This window comes from Urtica dioica, chromosome 4, assembly GCF_054948205.1.
Source record: "Urtica dioica subsp. dioica isolate 48M chromosome 4, U.dioica_male_clone48M_v1_H2, whole genome shotgun sequence".
NCBI lineage: Eukaryota > Viridiplantae > Streptophyta > Magnoliopsida > Rosales > Urticaceae > Urtica > Urtica dioica.
Window position 1 is genome coordinate 6,636,025 of NC_142759.1, and position 18,823 is coordinate 6,654,847.

Below are 18,823 nucleotides of genomic sequence, written 5' to 3' on the forward strand. Positions count from 1 at the left end.
AAGCCTTTTCATGGAGATGCTTATGAAAATTACACATTTATATATTTTGTTTTTTTAAAAAACTCGGTACCCAAATTAGTACTATCTTACTAACTAAGCTAGAGAGAACCAAATACACAATACAGAAATCACAAGCAGAGATTGAACAAGCAAGAAACCGAGTCTTTGTGGACTCTCCGGTGGACGTGGACGGGCGGGTGAAAAAGCTGAGCGTACTCGGGCCGCCAAGCCAAAGACGAAACTCGTCGGTCTCCGAGCGTGAACACCATGAAAGCCGGGTCGCGGTAAATGACGCAATTGCCCTCGAAGCCCGGGCCGAGATCACCGGCGGGGACGGAGAACGAGCAGTCCTCGCCGAGAAACACGACCCGATCTTCCTCCAACTCCCTCACCTCGTCCCAGCGCCGCTCGGCCTCGCTCAGCCGGTAAACCCTGAACCTCTCTCCCCGACCACCTTTTGCCACGTAGGCGTCCACCAGAAGAAGCTCCTCTCCGGCGACCACCAGGCTCTTCTTGTCCCCGCCGCCGGAAGCCGCCACCTGGCGCGCGATCACCGAGGCTTTGTGGCCCGCGGCGGAGATCTCGACGGTCCTTCCGTTGCTATCCGTCGCGACGAACTTCTCTTTGTGGAGCACGACGTCCTGGAACGAGAGCTGGGACGACACGTCGTCGATGACCCTCCATCGCCGGTCCGGGGATTTCAGGTCGAGCTCGACGAGGACTCCGGCGGCCACCGCCGCGACGAGCGATCGGGCGAGAGAGAGGGCTACTTTGTAGCCGGAGAATCCGGCGGAGGAAGAGAGGCGCAGCGAGTAAGCTCTGGCGAGCTCGGAGAGTCTGAAGCGGGACGAGTCTATTTCGGTGGGGAAGGACTCGGGGAGAGGGGTGATGGGGAGAGGGGAGAGAGGGTTGACCAGGACGTGGGTTTGGCGTTGACCTTTGTCCTCTCGGGGTCTGAGCTTGAGGAGGCAAGAGGAAGAGGAAGAAGGGTCGGAGAGGTGGTAGAGAGTGGATTGGGAGAGGAGAGAGAAGGAGTGAGGGTTGTTGGTGGGAGAGCCCAGGTGAGGGAGTCTGAGAGGGAAAGAGATTGGCTCAGAGAAGGGTTTGGCTGAGGATCGCCACGACTCGCAGACGGAGCGGAATCGAGACACGTCACTGGCGTTGCAGAGACGATCGGCGATGCTCTCCAACAGCTCTCGCGGGAGGTCGGACCAACCGTTGCCTCTTTTCCCACTCATCCCCATTTTCTTTACTTCTTTTCTGTTCAGGCTTTTTTTTGTCATATGGTGGTGAGGATTACGATTCCGAGTCATGAATTTGATATGATTTGTGTGTTTGACTTTTCTTTTTTGCCTGCCAAGCTATCCTATTGGTCGGTTTTTTGGGGTTTGGTTTTGTCATATGGTGGTGAGGATTACGATTCCGTGTAATGAATTTGATATGGATTTGTGTGTTTGACTTTTCTTTCTTGCCTGCCAAGCTATCCTATTGGCCGTTTTTTGACTTGGTCATTTCATATATGATTTCTTTACTGTTTTTTTTTTCTTTTACTTCCCCAGATAAAATTTGTTCTCCGTGTGAGCAACACGGCTCAACACCCCTATTTTGGCGTTATCATTTCCGGTTCCACTCGTTTTGTGACACGTTTAATGTGGAACCCACCGATTTCGTTATTATTATTATTTTTTTTCAATAATTTAGTTTATTTATTCATTTCGGAGTGATTTATTAATACTTTGTTTGTTGAAATACTAGATATAATAGTACCCTTTTTTTTTATCAGATAATAGTAATTAGGCTGAATATGAAACGTTTTTTTAAAACGTGAAAAGTTTTCATTAACAGCAAGAATGATTAACATAGTTTTCATATGGAAAATTTACATCTGTGTGGTTAAGAGGATTGGTCTGGCAGAGTAGATGAGCAACCTCATTAATCTTACTAGGAACCCAAGAACATTTGAAAAAACTAAAAAACGAACTAGCAGCAATATGTATCAAATTAACGAGGCAATAAGCTCCAATCTAAAGAGCTATCTTCTTCGTTTAAACCGTCAATTTATTGGCTACAAATTATCACCCTCCACCCCGCCGCCCATGTAGGTCTTGCCTTCAAAGCATTATTTATGTAAATTGGATTTCTTTATTGATTGTGGTTCATATCAAAGATTTTACAGACCTTACAAAATTGTATCCCCAATTGGAACATGTGGAGTTCATATGTCGCGGATGCGATGATGGTCATTCCACCGCGACACTAATATATTTCATGTTTTTTCTAATTAAAAAGATTAAAACCTAATTCCTATAATTAGTGCTTGTTCAAAAGTTCCATTCTATCAGCGTGCAAAAACAAAAACTACAATAATATAATATAACTTTAAGGTTTATGGCGCAAATAGTCTAAACTTTATGGTTGTGCTATTTTGATCTCTAACCTATTGATTTAGTAGCTCTTTTAGTCCTTTTCGAATATATATATATATATATATATATATATATATATATATATATATATTTTGTAAGTAAAATGTACATTTCATAATTTTGAAATTGTTATTTATATAAAATAGTGCAATGCAAAAGGCCACTCACCAAAGACTGTAAAAGTAGTGGCATTTTCAAACTAATATATAATACAAAGTTCAAATTATAAATGACGGATAAACAAGCAAATGATATGTAACCCACCATATTATTCATCATTGTGCATCATCATATATAAATAAATAATATAATGAATAATATATATATATACACAATCTGATGCACTAAGAAATCATAACCAACATATAGCCCTAATCTCGGGATCAAAATCATAAATCAAACACATACAGATGGTCAAGTAGACATGTCAGCAACATCTAAAAAAAAAAAAAAAAAATAGCAAGCCAAAGAAACAGCAAATAACCAATAAATGAAATTCATATCGCAACACAAGACAAAATTTACAACCAAAATGTTGAAGCACAACTAAACTAAACAGACAAGAAAGAGTAAATATTAAAAAAAAAAAAAAAAAAAAAAAACGCGCACACACACAATTATAAGGCTACATCTTCGAAGTACTATATCACACATAAATTCAAATAATGAAGACAAAAAATTTGGGAATTCGCAAGCACAAGCAACAAAAGACAACAAAGGGACCTAGCTCACAATTTCACAGCTAGCTAATAAACTTACTTTAAAAAAAGAGATGAGCAAGGCATACTCTACACAAACACAACCGTAGAAGACAAGGTAAAAAAAACAACAAAAAAGTCCAAAAATCAGTTGATACTTAACTAGCTTCATGAAGACTGCTGATAGAAACCTTCTATCTCAAAATGCTTTATCCATGCATGTTGTGACTGTAGTATAGGGCAGATATCCCAAAAAAGAATATGTTTGCCTACTGGAGAAACAAACAATCGTCTCCCATATTAGAGTTAGCCACCTCACAGATTATAACGATTTTCACATCCAGAAATAGACTAGCCGAGATAACCAGGAAGCCAAATATCAACAAATCCAAAGTGCAAGCAAGAACGATAACTCGGCCAACGCAAATCAGTAATCACAGCCCGAAAAGAAGCCTCGGTCAATAAATCATGTCAATCAGTAATCAGAATAAAAAAAGAAGCCCAGCCGCTTGACAATATGTATCCACTTATCAACATGAACATCCCAGTTTCAAGAGTCCTCAAATAATGAATATAAGAGCAATACTGTCCCAAAATAAGAAGTAAATGGAAGCCACAGTACACCATCCCAGAATATAAGCAACAAAACACAAAACATAAGCCCCTTGAAGAGCATATATCCACTCTCAGCCTGTAAGCTCGTACGTAATAAAGAGAGCCAAACCATCTTGAAAGAGAGAAAAAAATGAAATCCAATATACCATCCAGACATATAAGAAAATTTCCAGAGAGGAATCCCAATAGAGAAACTGAGATGCATACCTTGAAGGTACTGAGACGAGTTTAGAAAGGATGGAAAGACAAGGAGGCCGTAAATATTAATACCTGATGATATTGGATGGAAGATAAGCATCAGTATCAGTGGGACACTAATCAGAGCATCATCTTGCAGAAAATAAACCTCGTTACCCAATACACCAGCGTGCAGTTCATTGTCTTTTCATATCATTGTAACGAAATTTAAGGGCGTCAGGATAGTGTCATGAACCTTGTGGACGACAAGGACACAATTTGTTCAAATTCACCACCACTGTCTCCACACCCCGGATGTTCAGAAAACTTCTTATCTGCTTCTCCCATCTGTTTCCAGTTACATGTCACGGTAAAATCAAACACAGCTGAAAATATGGTACGATCAAAGGAATTATGTCATATATATTCACCTAACAGTCAGCCATTGGAGTGAAAGAGATTCTTGAACAGCTAACCTGTTTTGTGCTTTGGAGTGGAAGCTCTATTGACGTTTCCGCCCTTGCACATGACAGAGATGAGCGACGCAAATTGTGTTGATTGCCCGAATGCAGAAACTGTGAGGGAGTTTGGAAAAGAAAAGCAGGCAGCAGGAAGAGATTTCTGCACTAAACGAACGAAATAGAAGATCAAACCATGTATTTTTTTTACACAAAGCTAAGATAATTAATGAATAGTCATGAAAGAAAATTAAGGAAAGAAGTTTGAGAAATTAGTTAAAGTTTTTCGAGGGAAAACAATCCTGAGGAGCAGAATAACTCGATGCTGGACCCTTGTCAGCCAAAGTATCAGCTCCTCTTCGAGTGTGATTTGACCCTCCATGAGGAAATCGACAAAGGTAAACTACAAAACAATCCCGAATAAATCACTCCCCTCTTAACAAGGCCTGTGAATCAGTCAGCATGTGAACATATCGGATTGAAATCCATCGCTTACCATGTCGTCGCGAGAAAAAACAAACGGCCCATCAGAAGCATCATGTTATATTTCCATTTTACAGACTTGCTTTCGGCTTTAAGCAAATGGGGAATATGCCAAACCTGAGAGTTTTCTATGAAAAATTAAAAAACAAACAGAGCGAACCCAAACAGAACAGAACCTAGAAAGATGAAGAAGTTGAAATCCTAATTTGTTTTGGCTGTTGGTGATGCTCCTAGCGCAATTGAAATCCCAAATCCTAACTCGTATTTGCATGCAAAAGCTGGAAAGGCCATCAAGAATTTAAGGTATTATACACGTACCCATGTAATAGAAAGAACAAGATCTCACAGTTCAAATAATATTGCAAAGAGAGTAGAAATGCTTACAACAACAGACTTTAGAGCCGATATTTGAGGCCCCATGGATGTCCCTCCATACTAACAGACTGCAGCGACACTGCAAGGCTTCCCAGGTTCACACAGTACGAATCCCAACAGCTCATTAGTTTTTGAAATAAACAAGTGTCACTGAACCATGATAGTCCTTTTTTTTTTGTTTTGCTGTGTTCCCGGACCAGTTGTAGTAATACACTAGTGATTCTAAAGTTATGGAATTTCACACAAAGGTAACTTTCAAATCCCTCTTAAAGACTTATCTTAATGAAAAAAATCCTCATTTCAAATCAAACACAGACTCAACACACTGCAAAACCATAACTAATGCCCATTCTATGCACTTCCAATGAGAGAGATGACCAGCGGATGAATCGAACGCCTGCTACCACACATCTTCAAGACAAACATCAAGGCGTTAAGAATCACAAAACAGAGGCACCATCACAAAATAGTCCAATGAAAAAATGAGTACTCTCTATTTACAGCTTTCTTTGTTCAATAATTACGATTCAAGTCTCTCAACCTTGTCCTGAGAGAAGCTCTGATCCCTTAACCAGACGAGTTGAAGGTGGTGCGACGTCGCAGACCAACACCACCTAATCCACGAGAAGTACCCGCCACCCAAACACCGCAACCTTCCGACACACAAAGTTGGGACGGGATTGGACGTGTCTCCATATCCGCGCTGCTTTCACCTCAGCAGAAGCTCCGATCCAGAAGCCGAGTACGGGTTGAGACCTTGTGGAGGTGGAGAAACTTGGCCTCATGGACAACACCGCTGATCAACACCACCAACTCCAGTCTCTGCAGACGATTGAAGTACCCGCTATCCGAACATCGAGGACCGGAAAGCTTGTTGCCGAGGTAGAGAGGACCACATGCTCTCCAGCGATCCTGACCAGCAAGCTCAGTCCTCAAATTTCCTTGCAGCGGCTGAATCAAACTCCGCTACCACACATCTACAAAACAGCATCAAGGTGTTAAGAATCACAAAACTAAGACATTAACACATAATAGTCAACAACATTAAGGTGTTAACGACCAATCTTTGTAAAATTCAGACGATTAAGAAGCAAGTGAGAAGTAAGTTTTGACTGAGGCCAAAAATGAAGTCGGTGCAGAAGCCGTGGTACTTGATGAAATGAAGGAAGCCGTACCCTATTTCGATAAACAAAAAAGAGGGATGAAATGAACACCGATGGAAATCATCTCTGACCGCCTAGAACATGAAATGAACAATAACAGATGAGTGCCCCAAGATCAAATTTCTTCCAATCCAAATAGTGAACAGACCGACTTCGCCAAGCAGTCTATTAAAGGAGCAGTGAGGACCCACGTGGCGGTGATGGTCATAATAAAAAAAAACTGTAGAGAAAGAGGCATATAGTTCAGAGATGAAGATAGGAAAAGTATCTAATTTATATATAGTTGTGAATATCAAAAAAGAAAGAAAAAAAATGTAAAAAAGAACATTACTTTTGGGCCTTTGTACCATAACGCAGAAGCGATCACATCAGATTTTCTTCGGCTCAAGCAAATGAGGAAGAAAAAAAAACACCTGAGTACTTTTTATATTTAAAGAACTGTGAGTAAGTTTGGCAAAGAGAAGAAACAGACCAAGACATGTGAGCTTTGCCCAATCCCATACAAGCAACCACTCTTTCGCAGAAGTCAGGTTCCGGTCTGATGTCCTCCTCCAAATAAATAAATTAACGTATCAACTCTTTCGCTTCGATAGTCGGTCATTAGATAAATAAAGTGAACAATTTCAGTAATCAAGTGCCAAAAAATTTGCAGTAAATAAAAAATAGTTCGCCAAAAACCTTGGGCGTGCAATATAATAAAGAGGACTATTGTGCACCGACGAACATGCGTTTTGCATAAGCTCCATCGACTCAGTTTAGAGCATCGGAGCTTTTGAAAGAACAAGACTGTTAAAAAAGATGATGCAGTAGAAGATTCTGACAGATATGCAAGAGAAGTTATGCACAAGGATGTGGATTTTGGAGATGATAAAAGCCTTCTGATAGACTCAAATTCAAATACAGACCTGAAAACAGCTTGGTAGTTAGAGCAAGGAAATCGAGAACACACAAAAAGTTAGCATAACAATATACATCAAAAACTAAAAAACAAGAGAACTAATAAGCGATTTATATAAACTTCTTTCAAAGAATCCATTGGTAATGGAATAACCATTAGCTTTGGTACCACTCTCTTTATTACAGGCTCTAATTCGCTCTCGCCCAAAAATAATTAATTCACTTTCTTCACTATCCCTTCTATCTATACAGCTAAAATAATAAAAACATAAAATTATTCTAAATTCATACCCTAACTGTTTAGTCATTATTTTTTTTAATTCCCTTTAACCCTGAGATCCTAACAATTGTATACTCTGTTCTGTACACGTCCATTACATATGAGATTTATGTATGCAAATAGTTGCTATTGTACTGACATCAGCAGAAGTAACGCTCATCAGAAAAAGTATTGTTCAGCCTTCCATGAAGTAATTTATAATAACGCCACTTTCAGAAATCAGTAAAAAAAAAAAAACAAGAGATTGTTCGCATACACCGGTGGTCTTATTACTGGCTTTCTCTCCCTCACCAAAGAACGAGCCGAATGAATATAACCTTTCTCGCAAAGCCTAAGTGAAGATATTGGGTTACTAATAAATACAATACAAGGCAAAAAGACTAACGAAAAAAGAAAAGAAAAAAGAGTACTCCCTATTTAAAGCTTCCTTTGTTCACGAATGGCGATTCAAATCTATAAACCTTGTACAGCTCTCATCAGGTCGTGTCAAAGCCTACATCACTGAAAGAAGATATTATACCTCAGAAGATAGTGTGTTCCTTGAGTAACTCCAAAAATAAAAATGCTGATGAGTGCTTGTCTATAAAGATCAGGATATACTCTTCCACACAGAAATATCCACACACACAAACACAAAAGGTAAGATATATAGACATAACCCGCAAATAAGAAACTTCTATTTTGCAGAACATAACAGAATATATGGATCTTTGTATCAAACATCTTCTTTTGAAACATTGATAGAGAGAAGGGTTATGATTGCATATCGGTTAAGCATTCTGGAATGTACTAATACATCTACCACCAAAGCCATATTTATATGCATCAAATATATTACTAAACTAACACTATATTCTTCCAACTCTTAACATGTTATCAAAATGAGGATGGTCGAAGATATACCTCCAGGATGTAAACGAAAAAGAATCTTCACTTACAACACCGTTCAAGAAAAATTATTGCAGTTTTACTATGATGGCATATATATATATAAACATTAAAAAACATAGAATAGCAAAGAGAATGGAAATTGCAGTTTCCAATAAACGTAAATCTTGATCCATGTGCCAAAATTCAAAGTTTTCATGTGATGTTAAGAAAATGAGTTACCTCGATCTCGATAGCACTTGTAATGTCCTCTTGGTAATAGAAAATCTTTTCAACGTTCGCAATTCACCAACACAGAAAATTTGCATAAAATAAAATACAAGGTCATGGTCATATGATATCTTCCAATTCTGTAAAGCATGATACCACATATCACCTTTACCTGGTCATTAGAAATTTGAGCTCCCATATTCAGAGAAACTGCAGGGTCGTGAAAAAATTAGATCAGATAAGCCATAGAAAAACGAATAAAGCCCTATTCCAAAACATCACAATAGAATATGGGATGAAAAGAACATTAATGGAAATCTTCTCTGCCTGCTTGAAGCGTGAAATAAAAATAAAGAGGAGAGCCTCCGAGGCTGAAATTTCCATTTCCTGCAATTCCAATGGTATAATTTTTGTTTAGTAAAATCTCATACAAACACACAGAAAGAGACAATAGCGTGGCAAAACTGGTTCGACTGCTTTGAAAGAGAGGGGATAATTTTGAATATTAAAAATAAATAAGTTACCTCCAAATCTCTATGAGATTCCTCATTACGCTCTTTTGCGGGTCCCGAAAAATTCCAAGCATAATTTTTAAAAATGGGTCTTTGTATGGTGCTTGTGGAAGACGAGGAAGGCGGTTTGGTCACAATCAACACAAATTAAATAACTAAATAAATTTGGAATACAGTTGAGCTATATGTTAATAGAGTACGATGAACTGGATTATGTCTTATATACACACCAGAGAGTTGGCCAGGGTTCATGACTGGATCAACTGGACCGACTTCACTGAGGAGGCGAGCGTGGTGTGAGAAGTGGTGTCACATATGGTGCCATCGACTGTGGGAGCAGCAAGGGATAGGATTAGAATCAACATGGCTGTGGTGGTCATGATAAAGAAATGTTAGAGAAGCTTGAAGATAGTTAGGAAATATAAATATGAAAACTGTTAAATTCATTTAAACCAGTGAATCCAGAAAGAAAAGTTGTTGACAAGATTGTGAAAAAGAGAAATCTTGGACCTTTATTCTCACCTTGTTGAGAGAGAGAGAGAGAGAGAGAGAGAGAGAGAGAGAGAGAGAGAGAGAAGAGTATTTGCATGCTCTAGTAAGAGTTGCATTCATCTAGCCGGATAAATCTCTCATTCCAGCCACTGTCAGATTTTCCTCCATGAGAGCGAGGACCACAACACTATGATCATGACCAATGAGGGCTGTTTGGGAACCAAGTAGAAGTAAATCCAGGACTGACAATAGCTTGTTCATACCTCTGCTTTCCTTGCCAATTCTCAAGCTCAGCAATGAGTCCAGCAAAGCACCAAACTGCATCGCAGCACATCTACAAGACAAGAATCAAGGTGTTACAAATCACAAAACAAAGACAACAACAGAGAATATTCCGTTGGCAAAATACCTCAGGATAACGTTCATAGTAGTTATAGATCCTCACAGTAAAATCAATGCCATTGATGCGAGATATAAAGAAGATCTCCCTGTTGGCGCCGATTCTGACGTTGGAGCTTCACTTGTAGCTCAAGGGTGACCCCCTAGCCTTCGAGAATCTCTATTATCAACATGATTGAGTTTGATTATCAAATCCAAATAGTAACCGATATTTGTAATATTCAGACAATTAAAGAAGAAGGAAGAAGGTAGTTGATCGAAGGATTAGGGATGAAGTGAAAAATAAAAGATGAGAGCCCCAAGACCAGATAGTGACTGAACTGACTTCGCCGTGCAATTAACTGGAGGAGCAGCGAGGACCCATGTGGGGGCGGTGATCAATATTGGGAAAAAGAAGACAACTTTCGTACGTTTTTCTCAGTGTTTGCGATAAGCAGGAGTGGCTCAAGAAAATGGAATAAAACCTGAGTTTTTTATTTGAAAAAACAAAACAAAACAAAAGCTAGAAAGATTAAAATACCAGGTAGAGAGCCAGCACTTACAATGTCATCGCAAGAATTCACAGTCCATCAGAAGCATCTCCTCGTAAAGCATCACTGCTTAGCTCACTTGGTTCTCCAACTGTGCAGTGTCCCATGTCATCACGTCAGTCTTTCTTTCGGCTCAAGCAAATGGGAAAACAAAAAAAAAAACCTGATTTTTATATTTAAAAAAAAAAACTCAGAGATAGAGAGAGAGAGTAAAGCTTAAAAGCTTGAAAGGACACCAAGCAAAGAATTTCAAATACCCACCCCCCAGCCACCACCGGATTTCCCGCCATGAGAGATAGAACCACAGTGCTGCTCTCCCACAATCCTGACCGGCGAGTTCATTCCTCCGCTTTCCTTGCAGCGACTGAATCGAGCGATAAATCGAACTCCGTTACAACACATCTACAAGAAAATCATCAAGGTGTTAAGAATCACGTAACAAAGGCACCAACGCAGAATAGTCCAGAGGCAACATCACCTCAGGCTCACTGCCGTAGGCGTTAAAGGTCCTTGTGGGAAAGTCAGTGTCATTGATGCACGGAGATCACTCATCAGGACGACATTAGGTTACATAGAATGTCGGTAATCAAACTGGTTGAGTTTGAAGAAAAAAAAAATAGTAATAACCAAACTTTGTTGTTTCTTTTAAAAAAAAAATAAAAATAAAAAATAAAAAAAAAAAAAACTGATTTTTGTAACATTCAGACAATTAAAGAAGGAAGTAAGAAGTTTTTAACTAAGAACGCAAAATGAAGTCGTTGCCGAGGCCATGGCACTTGAATGAAGGAAGCCAAAGCCTTTCTGATAAAAAAAAGAAGGGATGAAATGAATACTGACTGATATCATCACCACTTAGAACATGAAATGAACAATAAATTTATTTCAAACCAAAATCGTGAACGGAATGAGCAGCTGATAAGTCAACTGAAGGAGCAGCGAGGACCCGCGTGGCAGCACTGGTCATGATAAAGAAACTGTAGAGAAAGAGGCAGATAGTTCAGAGATGAAGATACAAAAACCTTCTTATTCAAATTTAACTGAGAAAGAGGAGATAGTTAGTAAATGTGAACTTTAAAATATTTAAGGTTACAACAGTGAAGATCAAAACAGATATAAAGATTGTGAAAAAGAAGATAAGACATACGCAGAGGAAGTCGCATCAGATTTGCTTCGGCTCAAGAAAATATGAAGAAAAAACCCGAGCTTTTTTTATGTCTTAAGAACAAAACCAAACAGAAGCTCGAAAGATTAAAAAGTTGAAAACCAAACCTGTTTTTGTATTCTAAAATACCGCCTTTATAAACCAAGCATTTTTGGCCGTTTCAGATCCTGTGAACTTGCCAATTGAAAATAGCTGACCAAAGACCTTGGGGGATCAATATAATGTAGAGGAGTCTTATGCACCGAGCTCCTCCACAAACATGTGTTTTACATAAAGCTTCACCGACTCTGTGTACAACATCGAAGCTATTAGCAGAACACGACTAGTAGGATAATGTTATGTAAAAGATAATTTTTTATTAGATGGGAAAGAGAAGATATGTACCAGAATGTGAATTTTTGAGATGATAACAGCTTTGGAATAGATTAAAAATCAAATATTTGAACTGAAAAGAGTGTGATAATTTGATCAAGAATATCGAGCACACACGTAATTAGCATTATAATATATATTAAAAAAATTAAAAACAAGAGAAGCGATCTACAAGAAAAATTTCTTATAAAGGCAACGGAAGAATCATTAGCTTTACTGCAACTCCATTTATTAGGGGCTTTTCGCCACACTCTCCAAAAAGATTTTATTCCTTTCTCTTTCAGTACCTCTCCTAATATATAGCTAATATAGTAACAAGAACTTTGAATTAGTCTAAATTCATACCCTTAACTGTTAAGTCATTACTATAAGTCCATTTAACCCTGACAATTGCATACTCTGTGCAAGTCCTATATATATACATTTGATCTTACATCACTGCAAGTACTGACATCATCCCAAGAAATAGCTCCTCTGCTAGCGTTGTTCGCCTTTCCTTGAGGCAGTTGGTAGAGAAACTGCAAAACAATTTATAATAAGGCCACTTTTAGAAAGCACCAAATAAAACAACAGATAGTTCACATATAACGGTGGTCTTTTATCGATCAAACCTATCTCGCAAAGCTCGTTGATCTCCCTCGCCAAAGAACGAATCGAATGAATCTAAGCCTGTGTGAAGATATATTGGGTTAGAAAAAAAAAATACAAAACAGGGCAAAAAGAAAAGAAAAAGAGAATACTCCCGATTTGTTTAAGGCTTCCTTTGTTCGAGAATGACAGATTCGAATTTATAAACCGCGTGGTCGCGTCTAGTCTCTCCTCTCCACCCGAGCGTGGTTCCCGAGCCACCGTATCACCACTACGCCGCCGTGGTTCTGTTGGCTTCACCGGCGCCGATCCCAACCATAGGCTCTACGGACGGGTAACTAATACCCGACCCGTACTAGCACGAGCGTCTGAGAGGGACGGTGCTGAAGATCCACCGCCAGATTCCGGTGGCGGCGTCGTGGCTTCCCGGCGAACAAAATCATTGAAAAACGGATTCAGAGAGAGAATGTTTGACTTTCTTGGGTTTTCGTTTGGCTTTCTAGGGTTTATACTCGTTATTCGAGGGACGCGACGGGAATTGTTTCTATCCACAGCGAATCGCGCTCTCCACCCGCGCTTTTAGCCCGACCACCGCCGCTCAGTTCTGAGGCGTCTTCGTCACCGGAGCCCCGGCAGAAGCTCTCCGATCAAGCAGCCGGAGGGGTTGAGACCTGGAGGTGGCGGCGACTTGGCCTCGCGGACATCGCCGCTGATCGACACCACCCATACCAGGCTCTGCAGAAGATTGAAAACCCCTTCACCGGCAAACATATTGCCGAGGTCGGCGATGAAGATTGGCCCTGCGACGGCGTCGGGTTTTGGCGACGAGGCAAAGAGGGACATGCTGGGAACGAGTAGATACGGCGGCGCATAAACCCTAAATCGCCATTCAATAACCCTAAATCGAGAGAGAGAGAGAGAGAGAGAATTGAAGAAGAAATGAAACGCGGTACAAGTTTCTCAGGTGACCTTTTATAACAAGGCTAGACTTGGGGTTCAATTAACTCAATCACTGATCTTATCACCGTTGGATTGTTTTCAGATCCAACGGCTGTAGCTGTCCAGTTGTACACGTAGCTAACTCCAACGGAAAGAAAACCTCTTTGTTTCCTTTTCTCTCACTTTGTTTCCTTTTTTATTTTAGCCACGCGCCATAGAATTAAATGTTAATAACTCCAACGGAAAGAAAACCTCTTTGTTTCCTTTTCTCTCACTTTGTTTCCTTTTTTATTTTAGCCACGCGCCATAGAATTAAATGTTAATAACAATCAACGTGCTTGGGCGTTAAGTCACCCCAAATATCAATCAGCCTGCGCTCAATAATAACACTAAATTTATTATGCACCTCCATCGATTTGCATTTGCGGTTATTTTTTAAGTTATTATCCTGTGAATACTAAATATTACCTATAGGATTTAGAGTTTGTATTAATTATTATCGACCTGATGAAGTTAGTTCTGAAATGCCATCACATAATTAAATAAACAATTTAGTTCATATTAACTATTCCAAATATGTGACTCTGTAAAGACCGTGGTGTACATCATTCTAAAATGTGTAATGCACTATAATAACTTTAAAAAATTGTCAAAAATACAATTTAAAGGTATTTGTATGTTGACATTTGTATCTATTGTACTTGTGTTTTCGATAAAGTAATCAAAAGTTATTAAGGGGTAAAATTTAAATTGATAGTGGATCTAATTTTATGTTGACATTTAAATTTTTAAAAGTATAAAGTAATAGAATATGTTTAATTTTTTTTAAAAAAAAATTAAAGAAACATTTGCTTATTCTTAGTTATTACATGATGCTGTGATTTATCCGTATATAATTTTTATTCAGAATTTCAGAGTTTTTTTTAATGATATTTTTTAATGCAGTAGAGACATTCTCATAAATGATCAAGAGGAAAATTTGTTTCATTTTGGAATCATTGCACAAGGATATTTTTTTTTTAAACAAGAATCTTATATTAACAGGCTAAAAGTGCCAATTTACAAAAAGAGAGAGCAAAACGCTCTCCAGACCAATTCATAACCTCCCACAACAAACCAGGAGGTCGGTCAGAAAAAGGTACCAAAAAAACAAAAAACCTAAAAATATATCCAAAAGATTTCTATGTAAACCGGGAGGTCTATATAGCACTACTCCAGTCTCGCTGAAGGTCCACCAAAGAGTATTTTTTAAAATCCTTGCAAGCAGTGTGAAGCCAAAGAGCAATGTTCCGATTGAGAACTTCCCGGACTCCTTCTTGACACCATCCCTCGTTCTCAAAAATACATTTATTCCTGCTTAGCCACAGAGCCCAAAAGCCTGCCAGCACCCCCGTTTTAACCGCCTCTTTCCAACGATTGTTCTTCCCCGGTGTCTCATGAAGCAAGAAAAAATCAGAAAGAAGAACAATCGAAGTGACATTAATGTTTAACTTCCCGAAGAGCCACTTCCAAATGCTTGAGGCTGTTGGACAGTTGACGAAAAGGTGATGAATGTCCTCCGCTGCTCTGTGACAGGGGATACAGCAGCTCGGGGAAAGGGCCTGGTGAGGATTCTGCCTTTGAATGACGTCCGCCGTGTTTATTCTTTATTGCACAAGGATATTTTTAAATCAACAAACATCATAATTTTAATGTTTTCGAAACTTGCATCACAAGTAATTAATAGATGGACAAGCTCGTTCAAGTTTATAGGTCACCATTTTCACCTTGGGGGAAATATAATGCCATGAACAACCACAAGCTCACTGAGAAGCGTCTAGATATCAGAGATGGCTAACTCCACCGAGATTGAAGTAGAATTCACAGCTTATATTACGAGACGATCACTAACCATCGAATCCAAGACAAAATCGTGGGTTTACAAAATCATTCGACTATAAAAGGGATCGAGAGAGAGGTTGCAAGAGTGCTGCGAAAACCAGAACCATCCAGCTATGAGTGACAACCTGATAATATAACAACTTATGAATGAATGTCTAAAATCAGAAATTATCACGTGGTGATACCTCTGCTCAAGCTTGGAAGACTTATGAAGTTTTCTGGTCCATAAATTAGAGAGCAATGGTATTTTAATTAAAAACTCAGCTCCGGATTTGGGCTTCAGTCTTGTTATTGGTACTGGTGTGTTACACTGGCTCTTGCTACACTTTCAAATTTTTTTGTTCCGTCCAAACTGTTTTGAATTTTTTTTTTCCTTCGGATACTAGCGAGTAGAAATAAAATGAAAAGTACCCGAATTGTTGTCCCATTTTTGGTTTTGCCGGAAGTTCTGACCATTGTCATAATACAACATTCTATTCCAATAAGCTCCAAATTTCCGATTCATATGGAATATAAAATTTGCTCCGCCCGAACAAACAAGTTTGACATAATCATTATACAAACTCATAATTCGATGACCCTAAGATTCAAACAAAGACATGTCCTCCGTGATTAAGATGCTACATATCCTTTCTCCGATTAGCACGTGACGATTAGTCCATATTCCATCATTGATATTATCGAGCATCATTAATTATCATTCGTCTAAAAAAAATACAATATATACTGATTATGATCATCGGTCACACTGCCGATTAAATGCACGACAATTCAGTTAGCAATTACGTCACATACATATTAGCCATACCGTGAATAATATTTGGTTCACGGATCTGAGGTCATGATGTTGGAGTAGCCGGGAGTGATATAAAGATCGTCAATGGTGCCGAGTTCCATGTTGAAGACGCACCCGCCTTGACGCCCCAAGTGCCTACAGGCACAATCGACGTCAAATTGGTCGGTGTAGTATATACGATTCGGTTCAAACTCATCGAACTCGCGTGCTCTGATTGAGAAACAACTGTCATAAGTCAAAATAAACGATGTCTCTCCCAAGTTTTTCACCTCCACCCATCTCCCCCACTCTTCGTCTAGCTTGAACACCTTCAATTCAAACACAATTGGAATTCGTTCGTTCAACAATGAGTGAGTTATCGAGCAATAGTCGTCTACCGCTACAGAAATTATGTATAATTATATATCTTTATTACGAAAATTATTTTGTAGTAGTATATTAACTTAGATCAGTATAGATGGATCGTATTTTGATAGCTCACGTTAATTATTATTTATTAATTTAATCATAATAAAATAAATATTTTGTATTTTATATTTTAAACAACATTACTAACATTGTTTGAAATAAAATTCTTATTTGAAACCTCAAAATTTGTTGAGCTGCCTCCACTTAACATAATTTTTTTTTTCTTTCTAAATATGTAGTTTAGCGTATATTGATTTTAAAATAGAATTATTGTCATCATAATCAATATTCTCATTTCTTTAATAAATATGTCATGTTAATTGAAAATTTCAAAATATATTATCTGCAGTTTTCTCATTCAATAAAAAAAAATAAGAACAAGTATTTTTCATTTAGTAATTAGTACGTGCAACTTGTACGGTACAAGAATTTTTCATTAAAAGGTAAAAACACAACACAACGATTGTTTTTAGGAATTTTATATATAACTATACCACGAACTCAATAAAAAAGAATAAAAACGTTAAAATTTCCATTTCAAGCAATAAATGCAGATTCGATTACGAATAAGATATCAAACAATCATCATAAGTCATAACAATTGGAACTATAACCAATTATATGAAACTATTTAATGACCAACTTTTATTCTCATCTATCAAACTAAACAGAACAGTCCATTTCATGACTAACCTTGAAATTAATTGACTTCGGGTGGGCATAGTCGAGTCTCCGGAAGCGGCGAAGGAACAGATTAATCGGTAAGCGATTCTGGGCCGCCAACTGCTCGCCATTGCCCTCTTCCAAATACCGCTCCACAACGAAAAGCTCGCCGGAGCTCACGACGAGGTGCTTCCGAGCTCCGTCGTCGGCCATCGGCGGCGAGAACTGAACCAACCTCATCGACGCATCGATCCACGAAACCGTTCCCCAGCGGTCCACAACATACGGCTGGCCTCGGAACAAAGTGATGTCGTTGTAATCCACGACTCTGCTCTCGATCGGAGTTAAATCCTTGTCGCCGTCGGCGGCGAACGCTAGCCTCCCTCCGTCGTAGATCACGAAGACGACGGCGGAGATCGGCGAGAGGACGACCTTCTCGACGCCGGTGATTGTGGCGGAGGCTTGGACGTAGCGGAGCGAGTAGGCACACGCGAGCTCCGAGATCTGAAATTCCGAGAGATGGAAGTTCGAGAGCTCGCGGATTTCGGAGATTCGGCGGCAGGAGAGTGAATCGAGGAGGCAGATCTGATCGGCGGTCGATTCGACTTTGATGATCCACGATGCGGCGGCGTTGGGGCGGCTGATCTTGAAGACGGTGGTGAGGCCGACGAAGGATTGGATGGAGGAGTAACGGCGGTTAGAGAAGCTGAAGCGTGGGAGAGAGAAGGAATCGGAGGTGAATTTAGGGACGATGGAGCGGAAGGATTGACAGACTGAGCGGAGTCTTGTGATGCTGAAGCGGTCTCCGGCGAGTCTGTTGCTGATTTCCGACCAGATTTCTTCGGGGAGAGAACACCAGTCTCTGAAGGTGGTGGTGGTGGTCAATGACCCCATTCTTTCTTGTGTCTTGAGTCTTGACTCTTCTTTCTTCCAGTCTTTCTGCTTTTTCAGCTTATCTAACTCTAAAGTGATTTCAGGGGTTGTCTTGTGTTGTCGTGAAATGTGTGATTGTTGCTTTAATTATATATCCAAAATGGAAAAGCAATAAACTTGAGGTAAAATATTTTATTCCTTTATGCACTATTAGAACTTGTGGAATAAAAATATCAACTTGAGATGAATGCGACGTATAGAAACAAGTTTATAGCGTGGTTTTGAAAGAAGAAAAATATATGTATGGACATATTCCTTTTAATTAGCTAAATATTATGTAATTGTACATGTATTAAACCATGCTTTATGTTTTAATCATATTTATATCAGAGGATGCAAGAGTCTCATATGTCTACATGAGCTTTGGATGTACATGTGTAACTTAAACTTATTCAAGATGTGGAATGAACAGGGGGGGAAGTACATCACTTCATAAAAAAGAGACAATTAGTCCCAAAAATCACCCAAATTTTAAAAA

At 39.1% G+C, this 18,823-nt stretch overlaps 2 protein-coding genes and 2 long non-coding RNA genes across 4 annotated transcripts; all 4 read right to left on the reverse strand.

Annotated features, from left to right (window-relative positions):
* Positions 1 to 127: 127 nt before the first annotated feature.
* LOC149399802 (F-box protein SKIP23-like) lies at positions 128 to 1,594 on the reverse strand. Its single transcript, XM_089612237.1, has one exon. It carries the CDS (start codon positions 1,311 to 1,313, stop codon positions 129 to 131), a length of 1,185 nt encoding a protein of 394 aa, XP_089468363.1. The 5' UTR covers positions 1,314 to 1,594; the 3' UTR covers position 128.
* Positions 1,595 to 2,678: 1,084 nt separating this feature from the next.
* On the reverse strand, positions 2,679 to 5,011 carry LOC149399803 (uncharacterized). The gene is made up of 4 exons (XR_016296590.1): positions 4,871 to 5,011; positions 4,393 to 4,777; positions 4,094 to 4,264; positions 2,679 to 4,009 (listed from the first exon to the last, which is right to left on the reverse strand). It is a non-coding gene; the product is annotated as an uncharacterized LOC149399803 (long non-coding RNA).
* A 20-nt stretch (positions 5,012 to 5,031) lies between these two features.
* On the reverse strand, positions 5,032 to 6,600 carry LOC149399804 (uncharacterized). Its single transcript, XR_016296591.1, has 3 exons — positions 6,408 to 6,600; positions 5,242 to 6,209; positions 5,032 to 5,135 (listed from the first exon to the last, which is right to left on the reverse strand). It is a non-coding gene; the product is annotated as an uncharacterized LOC149399804 (long non-coding RNA).
* Positions 6,601 to 16,051: 9,451 nt separating this feature from the next.
* LOC149399805 (putative F-box protein At1g65770) lies at positions 16,052 to 18,456 on the reverse strand. Its single transcript, XM_089613729.1, has 2 exons — positions 17,443 to 18,456; positions 16,052 to 16,649 (listed from the first exon to the last, which is right to left on the reverse strand). Exons 1-2 carry the CDS (start codon positions 18,304 to 18,306, stop codon positions 16,371 to 16,373), a joined length of 1,143 nt encoding a protein of 380 aa, XP_089469855.1. The 5' UTR covers positions 18,307 to 18,456; the 3' UTR covers positions 16,052 to 16,370.
* Between the last annotated feature and the right edge of the window lie 367 nt (positions 18,457 to 18,823).